The sequence below is a fragment of the Grus americana genome, chromosome 31 (assembly GCF_028858705.1).
Source record: "Grus americana isolate bGruAme1 chromosome 31, bGruAme1.mat, whole genome shotgun sequence".
Classification (NCBI taxonomy): domain Eukaryota; kingdom Metazoa; phylum Chordata; class Aves; order Gruiformes; family Gruidae; genus Grus; species Grus americana.
Window position 1 is genome coordinate 1,534,580 of NC_072882.1, and position 10,064 is coordinate 1,544,643.

Genomic DNA, 10,064 nt, shown 5'->3' on the forward strand with positions numbered 1-10,064 from the left:
CAACGTCCTCCAGCAGCAAAACGGGTTGAGGAGATTCCTTCCTGCTTGCCTCGGTGGGCTGCCCTCCAAACCAGAATGGGAAAATAGCAGGTTTTAAACCAACCTCCAGAAGGATGATGAGTTAGGTCTGGGTGATTTTCCTGGTGCGGTTCTGAGCGCAGCCCTGTGAGGGGCTGAGCTGGGCAGCGGAGGGACATGGACAGAGATCGGCTCAGGGAGGACTGCGATGCCCCTTTGAAAACAGGGAGGCTGTGCCACGGTTCAGAGGCAGCGTGAAGGTGCCCTTGAAGGCAGGATTGGTGCTGACCTATTCCAGTCTGGTCGCTCCCATACCTTTGGGTGTACTGGTCAGCACGTACAACACACTCCAGGACCGGGAAGCAGTGGGTGCTGGGTTCCCCCCAGGCTGCAGTAGCATGGAAAGCTGTCTCTCTTGCCAGGTACACCAAAACACCCACCATCTGGGAACATCTTCCAGTGGGATGCACTGAATCGAGCCCGGGCTGGCCCTGCTGTGGGCAGGGAAGAGGATGGTGACCACACCAGCCTTGGCGTTACTCGGCGCCGTGGAGGCTCCCTGGAGGAGGACAGCCCCACGCAGGGTGGGGATGGACCAGCTCTGGGCTTGTCCCAGGAGTGAGACCACACTGGGATAGCCCACAAAACCTACTCCCTGAGCAGCCTTGACGCTAGAGCCTGGCTTGTGGTGATGTCTCGGGGTTTCCTTGTGCTGCTGGAGGACCTGGAGGCTTCAACTGCAGCTGGCCTGTGCCGTAAGGGGAGCACAGCCTCCGGAGACAGGAGTTGAGGAAGGACAGATCATTACCCCCAATTAACCGGGGAACAGAAAGTTGCCCCCCGGTTTGCACCGGTTGCATGGGAGCATGTGGCACGCTGAGGGACCAAGCTGTCTCATGGACCTGCTGGGCTCTGGGCGGGCAAAGACCCCGCTGAGAAGTTTTCGCTGTGCTCCTCAATCACCCCCGGGGGTCATGCATGCAAAGAGTGGAGCAATACTGGGATACTGGATTTACCAGCCCTCCTCCCACGCTGGGCAGCCTGTAATTAAGCTGTGCACATAATGAGTTTTGGCAAAGTTTGGGTGCAGCCTGCCCGTGAAGTCCTCGGTGGCATCATGCTCCTCCCTCCCCTCTGCGCTCCCAGGGGACCCACATATAGCAGGGAGCGCCAAGGAGCACCATCATTCCCAACCTGCTCTCCGGGGCGCTCCGAAACACCCAGCTTGCCATCTACGGGATGATGAAGACCTGGATCCTCCTTGTCGGGGCAGGAATTGCCCTGGGCTGCGTGTCTGGCAGTGAGTAATGGAGCCTTGCTTTGGCAGAGGGGCTAAACCAGCCCCCGCGTCCGACGGGAAGGGGCCAACGATGGGTCGAAAGCAGACGGTGCTGAGGGCGCTGCCGTAAACCGGGAGCTCGGCTGCATTTGGGCAGCTGGTTCCTGGTGAGGTTGGATCCCCCAGAACTTCACAGGGGAAAGGGTGAGGGATGTTTTTGTGCTGGAGGGCTTCCACGAGCTCTGGGGGTCTCAGCTGGTGATGAGGGTGGTTTATCCTTCTCTTTGATGGGTTGAGACTTCCCCTGGTCTTTAGCCTTGTCCACCAGTTGCTTCCTGGTGCATTTTGCTGTGCTTTCGTCGTGTAAAGCCCCCCCTTCCTCTGGCTCCTCCATCCTCCCACGCTGCGAGAGGACGAAGAGAAATATTTTTCTAATATCCACAATCCCCCTGCGGGTGCTGGAGGTGAGCGGAGGAGCCAGTCAGATGCAATGGAAAATGTAACGTGAACTCAGGTGGTTTGCCCTTGCGACTCTGCGGTTGTTAGGAGAGGAGATGAGACAGGCTTGGAGAGACGATGAAGAATAGCTCTGGCTTTAAGGCAGATGCTGCAACAAGGAGTGTGACTTGTGAGCATCAGGTTTTGGCTCTCGGTTGACCAGGATCCTACATGTGACTAGGTGCCTTCATTGCCATCTTCTTGCACAAAACATGAGCGGTAATCTGTTTGCAAGAAGGGAGTTTCATCACTTGTGATGCTGCCAGTAGGCTGTGCCTGATGTTTCAGAAGCAGATGACTCCCCTCGGGATTAAGGGTAAGGAATTTTGCAAGGCCGGTGAAGAAGAGGAGCTTCTGCTGCGAACCAGACGTCGGGTGACCCTGAAAGCAGGAGGATTTGCCATGGTCTCGTCTTGTTTAACACGAGTGCTAAGTTATTCTTGCTCCAAGGAATAGCTGGGCTTATTGTGGCCAGGCAGCTTCGCTGGCTTGTGGCATGGTCTGTCCTTGGCGCACGCCTCGGACCAGAGGAATCGGAGCATCACCCTGATGGACCTGTCTGAGCTGTAACACCTCCACCATGTAATAACTTGGCTTACCCTCAGCTGGGCAGGACAGAGGTGGGAGATTTTGCCTGATTATCTCACAGACGGCTTACACCCGGGGTTATACGTGGTTTTGGGGGCCAGGAGCATGTAATTAAACATTTGGGGAGCTCAGACTCAATAGCTCTTTTGTTGCAAGTTAATCTGTCCTTCAAGTGGGCCCTTTTAGAGGCAGGGTTGATCTTCGGTCTGTGTTTGCACAGCGCAGCGAGGTCTTGAGTCAGGCCAGGGACTCGCAGATGCTGCTCTGACCCAAGCCATAACTCAGGTTCGTGTCCTAAACCGAGCTGAGAGCTGCTGGGAGGGCTCCGTCATGTCTCAGACATTTCCCCACACCTTGGTGAGTGGAGCTGCTCTCAGGAAATAGCCCGCGATTTCCAGGTCAACATTTTTTTTTTTTTTTTTTTTGGCGGAAATGAAAATGAGTTTCTTCTTGTCCAAAAAACTGTGCTTGGGGAGAGATGGAGCTGGCTGAAGTGCTGAAAATGAGAAAGAAATATTTGTCTGGCTTTGTGCAGCCACAAAATATCTACTGGTTGGACCAGCCAAATATCGACCGTGTAGTTGAGTGGGGATGCACCGTGCTGAGTGCTGCTGGCCGTGTCCTTCTGCTCCGGCCACCGTCCCTCGGCTGCAGCGTTGCCAGCTGTCCCAGCACCCCTTCTCTCCAGCAGCCCCTCTAAACTTGACCATCACAAGCGGCCGACTGCTCTGCAGTATTTAGGCTCGTGCCTGGGTGAGGAGGAGCAAACGTCCTCCTGCAGCCGCCACCCCCCCCCGCCCTGCTCACGCTCCCCGTGCGGGGAGAAGCCTGGGCACCCCGCAGCTGAGCCCCGTGGGAAATGGGGTGATGCTAAGCTCGCCCCTCCGAGGGCTCTGCAAGGCTCCCGGCTTCGGCTGAGTCACTGCACGCTCCGGTATCGGTGCTTTGCTGCGACACGCTCTGGCAGCACGTGCCCCAGGACCGGGAACGTTTCAGCGGTGACTTATGTGTGGGCAGTTCCTGCCTTGCACAATCCCTCCGGGACTGCTGCTGGAAAATGAGCCTGGATGTGTGATTCAGACTGACTTATGCCGACGGCTGCTTTGGGAGTAAGAGGGATGCCGTCTTGGGAAAAGGGATCTCAGCTGCCAGCCCCATCAGAGCTCCAGACCTGGCTGCTCTGCTGAGTGGACCGGTGAAACGGGGGTGTCTGGACACCCTGAGCATCACTCACCACCCAAACCAGGGGTGCCCCTTCCCTCTGCAGCCCTTTCCAGTTCTCCCTGCATCAGTACGAACAAAGGTGGGAATAAAATGGCACCAAGGGCATGTCAGCTCCAGGAGCATCTCAAGCAAACCCCTTCCTGTTAACTCCCCTCTTGCCGTAAAGTGGATTTGCAGAAAAGGACGTGGTGGTGAGAGGCCAAAGGAGAGTCAGCAGTGTGTCCGTGCAGCGTGGGCTGGTGGGACAAAGAGGTTCTTCCTCTCTCATCAGCACGTAGGACCTTGATTATGTGATGCTGAAAAGCGCAAATACTTTGAGTAAAATGCGAGACAGCAGAGCAAGCAAGGTGGGTGCAGAGAGAAGCCAGCGAGCGTGACGCTTGGAGGTCACTCTCATCACTGCTGTGTCAGGATTTGCCCCGAGGGCATGTTTCACCTGCTGGAGTTCAAGGCAGGCAACCCAGAGGTGTTTAAGATGTTGCGTGATTGCAAGGGAAAGCAACGCCCTTTCCTCCAGGGATTGCTTTGCAGGCTGGCGGCTTGGCTGGGACATGGCTCCTCAGCACGTCCTTGGAGATGGTCACCTTCCTGGCTGGAGCAAAGAGATGCTGGGAAAGCCAGGCCCGGGCTGCCTGCTGTCCCATTCCTCCCATCAGGAGCAGCACAGAGGATAAGGCACCTTCCCTAAGCTCTTTGTACAAACCCAATGTCTTGGTCCCCTACAGCCCCTCTTTGCTTGATGGGAAGTGTCCATCATCCTCCTGGGACGTGGCACTTGCACTACTCAAAGCACCGCTTGAGCTGCTGCATTATTTTTAGCTTTGCCACCATGTGTAATAAAGCCCATGCTTGACGACGCATTTATCGTATAAATACCTTGGGAAGGAGTTCCCAGTTTTCCCAGCACTGCAGAAAGAGTGACGGTCGGGTTGCAAATAAGGGTGTCTGGAATGTGGCACTCCTCCTCCAGCCCAGAGACAGCTGAACCTGGGGCACTCCTGCTACGCCTGGCATTAAAGGGGTGAATCAGAAGGAGCAATTAATGGTGGGGAGCCAAGAACGTGTTTCCTGATGTGAAGTGTCCCTGACGCGGTGGACATCCACAGAGATGTGCATCCTGAGGATTCAGCCAGTCAAAATGCCACCCCTAAACGCTTGATGAATGATCCCAAATAGCTCCAGGGTAGGAGCTTGGGTCCTTTAGGCTCTGCCAGGATGGGAACGTGGGCGGAAGGAAGGATGCTCCCCAGGTCGTGGGCTGGCTGGGGCAGAGTGGTCGGTCTGTCCTGAGGACCACGCTGTTGTTTCTCTCTCTCTTTCTCTCCCAAAGACCTGTACACGGCCTCCGACTCCTGTGAGGGACGCTGCGAGGAGCCCTACAGCGAGGAGGACGTGTGCCACTGCAACGCCGACTGCGAGAGGTACCACAACTGCTGCGAGGATTACTACGCGCGCTGCCGACCCGGTGAGCATCCCCCAGGTGATGGGGGCGGGTTTGGGGGGGCTGCTCTCACCCTGAGGCTGCCAGAGCCCGGCTGTGGGGTGCGAAGGGATTGGTCGTAAGCGTGTGCCCACCTGTGTTGATGTGCATTTGTGTGCGTGGCCCTGGGCAGCCCCCAGCCTGTATCTCCATCACCCTGAGCTCCTTCTCCTTTCGTCTCCGTGCAGGTGGAGAATGGGCCGAGATGGCAGCTCACACCCACGGTGAGTAGCTCCGCTTCTGAGCAAGGGTGATAAACCACCACTGCCCCCATTTCACCCCCCTGACCAGGGGCAGGTCGCTCCTCCGCCGCTCGCGGCTCTTGGGGATCGATGGCGTTGGGGTGTCGCGCTGGTTTCTGGCCGTACCGCCCTGTCACCGGCTGTTCCACGCCATTGTGTGTCGTTGCTGAGCAGACGGTGCAGCGAGAGCCCCAGCATCGCCTGCCTCTTCCCCAGCAGCGTTATCTCCCTTTGCCAGAGACGGGTGAAGCATGCAGGCACGGAGCGGCCAGAGGCAGGGGCGAGCTGGTGTTTGCATCCACTGGTCACCGCACACCTAAAATCTGGGAGATGGGGAGGGGGCTGATCCCAGCAGACGTGTTGCAAAGAGCAACATCGCACCTGGGAGACGGGGACTGATGCTTCCCAGCCCACCCAGTGCTTAATGAAAAGCTCCCGTGCCTGCAGCCCTGTGGCCAGGGGCTGGTGCGAGTTGGGACCTCCCTGCACCCCTTAACGCTCGGTGCTGAGCACCCAGCTCTCACGGTGTCCCAGGGTTGTGAAACCTGTGCGTGGGGTATCGCATCACCCTTGCTTCTCCACGGGCAGCTAAGCTGCGGCCCTGGGAGCTGCTGCCTGCTCTTGCCAGCCCCCTGCCTCTCCTTGCAGAGGGTTTCTCCAGCAGCCAGGATGCCATCACCAACGAGGACCTCCTGCACGTCTCGGAGCAGCTTTACAAAGCGGATCAAAACAAAGCCCGGCCGACCGATATCGCCCTTAACCCCCAGTACCAGGCTTCCCCCGACGAGACGGGTGACCAGGAGGACCACTCCCCGCAGCCGTGAGCATGCACCAGCATCTTCAGGGGGTGGCCAGTAGCCAGGGGCCACCACGGCAGAGACCAGCCAGCCAGGCAGGGTGCAGGGCTGGTTTTGGAGGGGACCTCTGCTTCCCCGCTGAGTGCAGGATCTGTTCTCTCCTAGGCTCTACAAATACGTCAATGAGGAGCTCTTCTCCAAACCCACCTACGCAAGCTTCATTAAACTGCTGGACAACTACCAGAGGGCGACTGGCAGGGAGGAGGACGTGACGGCGGAGGAGCTGAGGGAGCAGGACAATTTCCTCAAGGAGGTGATGAAAACCGAGCTCATGAAGAAACTCTTTGCTTTCCTCCACAAAAAAAGTGAGTGTGGAGCAGGGCGGAGCTGGTCAGGGAAAATGGGATCCCTGCACATTGGGCACCCAAAAGGAAAGCCCCAGCTGGGTGGGAGATGATGACCTGGGAGGATGCAGACTCGAGGAGCACAGGAATGGGCTCGCCAGAGCTGCCAGGTCATGAGAGCATTGAGCCAAAGCCGAATCGCTCCCAAGGGAGAGGACCGGCTCAGGGCTGGGGGGGGAGCCCCGGCTCTGCCTCTCCCAGTGCTCCCACCCTGGGACACTGCACCCACCCGTCCACGCCGCTTTGCCCGCAGATCGCTATGGCTCTGAGCAGGAGTTTGTTGCTGATTTGAAGGAGATGTGGTTTGGCCTCTACTCCAGAGGTGACGGCAAGCAGGATTCGAGCGGTTTCGAGCATGTCTTCTCAGGTAGAGCCCACGCTGGTGGGATGGGGGGGGGGCAGGCAGCGCCAGGCTGTGGGGGCTCACCCCAGGGTCTCGCTTGTGTTTAGGGGAGGTGAAAAAAGGGAAAGTGTCTGGATTTCACAACTGGATTCGCTTCTACCTCCTTGAAAAGCAGGGCATCGTCAACTACTTCAGCCACAACTTCAACGGGCCGGTAAGTGATCCCGTGGGGTCTGCGGCCAGCGGCGCTGCATCAGCCGGCCGCATCCCAAATCGGGCGAATCAGAAGCATCAGCGATGCTCCCTCTGCCTCCATCTGTGGACCCTGGGACAGAGGCAGGGTGGGAAGGTCCAGAAAAGAGGATGTAATAGGCAGAAGGGCTTCCCAAACCACAAGTGAGAGATTTGAGTTTGGGGGGCTTTGTCTGGCGGCCCCTCGGACCAGCTGGAAGCTGCTCTGGATCTGTCCCTGGAGAGGGCGTGAGGATGCTCGGCTTCATGTGCAGATGAGCTTTGCTCGAATTCCCTGCCCTGCTGCACCCGGAGCCAAGCAGAGCCGGGGGTCTGATCCCTGACACCCCCTCCCCCCCTTTTCCTAGTGGGACACCTACCCCGACGTGCTGGGGCTGCAGTTCAGCTGGGATGGATTTTACAAGGAGGTGGGCTCTGCCTTCATCGGCTGCAGCCCCGAGTTCGAGTTTGGTCTGTACACGTTGTGCTTCATCGCACGTCCTGGGCGGGCGTAAGTACCGTACCTGTCTGCATCCGTCCGTCTGTCCTCTGGCCGTGGGGCCAGAAGCCGGGTTGGGGCCAGAAGCCGGGTTGGCCCCCGAGCCCGGCATCCCCCCATCGTGGCTGGGGATGGAGCAGCGCTGGCGTGGGGACACCGAGAGCACCCCGGGGATGGAGCAGGGCTGAGACAGGCTGTGTCCCCACAGATGTCACCTGAGCCTGGGCGGCTACAGCCTCAGCATCCAGACCTACGCCTGGACCAAGTCCACCTATGGCAATGGCCAGAAGTACATCGCCACCGCCTACGTGATGTCGCCCTGAGGCTGGCAGGAACGGGGGGGGTGACTGCAGCCCCACTCTGGGGCCCTGGGCTACCCCACACCGGGGGCCTGTGGCACTGGGCAGGACTGGTCCCGCAGTGGGAGGCGGGTGGCCGCGCTGCAAGACCCGGTGCAGGGTACCCGAGGGAGCTGGGCAGGACCATGGTGGCCGTGCCCCATGTGGAGGCAGCGAGGGGATGGAGGCGGCAGCTTTGGCACCCCCAGTCCTGTCGAGAGTCGTGTTCCCCGGTCGCAGCAGAAGAGCAGGGGGAAGGGAGGGACTTGCAGTGGAAAGTAGCACCCCTGAGCAAAATAAATACTGACCCTCGATGGAGAAGTTTAATTCCTGGCTTGCAGCTCGCCCTCCCCATCGCTTTGGTGCCAGGGACAGGGTAGGCACTGGCCCAGGGGGGGTGTTGGGACCCCTGGGTGCTGCCAGGGCCGCATCCAGCCCATGGGGTGTAGCAGGGGGGGCTGCCTACCCTTCCCCTCTTGCTGCAGCCTCCAGCCCCGGAGCTCCCCGATAAGGCTGATGCAGCGAGGGATGCGGAGCAAAGTCTGTGCCTGCAGTGATGACCCCCGCCAACCCCTCCAGGAGCCCTGCCTGGGGTTGGGGGGCTGCAGGGCTGCAACCCCCACCATTCCCTGCAGGCGCTGCAACCTGCCCCATGGGAGGACACCCCACCAGGGAGCTGACTCTTTTGGGGATCCCAGGGGACAGGGGATGGCTGAGAGCCCCCAGGACTGGAGCACGTTAACAGGACCCTCATCCTCATTTATCTCCACTGCTTCCAGGGAGCAGCCCCTCATTTCCAGGGGGGCTGCTGGTGGGGGATGCTGGAGGGGTGAGGATACAGGGCAAAACGAGCTTCTGCTGGCCAGGCTCGGTGCCACTATCTGTGCCACTTACTCCTCCAGTGTGGCACCCAAAACTTGTCCCCTACCTTCCTTTATCCACCCCTGAACCCAGGTCTTCCAGATGCAGCGGGCTCAGCCTCGCTGCCCACCATCTCTGAGCCCTGGGCAGCGGTTCCTGGGTCCTGCCCCAAGGAATTGCCCTGCTCGGGGACCAAGGAGGCAGCTGAGCTGCTGGGCCCCTGGGTCTCTGTCCCAGAAGGAACCTCCTCCTGGGGACCACCACATGGAAATTAGGGGCTACGGTAGGTGCATCCTCCATCCCTGCCCAGCTGTGCTCTCTCTGGGGGCCGTGGGTCCCCAGAGACCCCCAGCCCTGCACCCAGAGCTGGGGCTGCTCAGGGCTCCAGGTGCTTTTCTTGGCACCACGCTCTGGGGGATGAATCCAGAGCCCCTTGGGCAGCGGGACAGACAGCGTGGCAGTGGGACCCCCGGGATGACACCCCCCAGGCTGGTCCAGGGAAATGATGCCCCACGCTTGGGAGAGGACCCCTGCCAGCCCCATCGCTGCCAGCCCAACCCAAGAGCTCCCCGAGGTGCTGGGATCCCATAAACCCCCCTCTCTCCTGCTTTCCCCTCCCCAGATTTGGGTGGGCAATGGACAGGACAGCCACCACCTCTGCTTGCTTTGCCCCCCCCCATCCTCCTGCCTGCACCCCCTATGTCGGCAGGGCAGGCAGCAGCCCGGGTCCCAGGGTGGAGATGCTTCGCGGCAGCTCCCAGGCAGGACCGGGGAGATTTGAGCTGCCTGACAGATGGCCGGCTGCAACAGTTCCTGGGGAAGGGGTGGGAGTCCCCGCACCATCTGCCAGGGGTCACAGGTGACCCCCCAAACCCTGCCGCAGGGGGTGGGGGGGGTGGGGGGCATGCCAGAGCTTGATTTATAGAAATGCACTGGGAAACTGGGGAAGGGGCAATTCGGGGGGATCCGGGATGGGTGCGGGTCGGCTCTTTTCCTGGCAGCGTGGGCATCGCTGCTGTCCTGTGCCCGGGAGCTGGGGTGCAGCGGGGGCTGATTGCAGAAGCTGGAGGCGGGGGGGGTGGTTAAGCTGTGGGGCAGCCCAGGGCCTTGGCCAAGGCAGCTCGTGCCAGCTGGTAGATGCTCTCACCTTGGGGCGGTTTGCAAGGGGCGGATTGCACAGGACGGGGCACAGGCTGCAGGACGAGGATGCTCCAGGCACCTTCGTCCTTGCTAGAGCTCCGTCCTGAAGGTTTTCACCAGAG

General features: G+C 59.7%; 1 protein-coding gene across 1 annotated transcript; it reads left to right on the top strand.

Annotated features, from left to right (window-relative positions):
* Positions 1-1,260: 1,260 nt before the first annotated feature.
* Positions 1,261-8,138, top strand: ENDOU (endonuclease, poly(U) specific). The gene is made up of 9 exons (XM_054807232.1): positions 1,261-1,318; positions 4,938-5,072; positions 5,276-5,311; positions 5,978-6,149; positions 6,292-6,491; positions 6,784-6,897; positions 6,981-7,087; positions 7,473-7,615; positions 7,812-8,138. Exons 1-9 carry the CDS (start codon positions 1,261-1,263, stop codon positions 7,924-7,926), a joined length of 1,080 nt encoding a protein of 359 aa, XP_054663207.1. The 3' UTR covers positions 7,927-8,138.
* Positions 8,139-10,064: the final 1,926 nt, after the last annotated feature.

Coding starts and splice junctions, on each gene's coding strand:
- ENDOU (XM_054807232.1), top strand. CDS start 1,261: ATGAAGACCTGGATCCTCCTTGTCGGGGCAGGAATTGCCCTGGGCTGC. Junction 6,150..6,291: donor GAGGACCACTCCCCGCAGCC/GTGAGCATGCAC, acceptor GTTCTCTCCTAG/GCTCTACAAATACGTCAATG. Junction 6,492..6,783: donor TGCTTTCCTCCACAAAAAAA/GTGAGTGTGGAG, acceptor CTTTGCCCGCAG/ATCGCTATGGCTCTGAGCAG.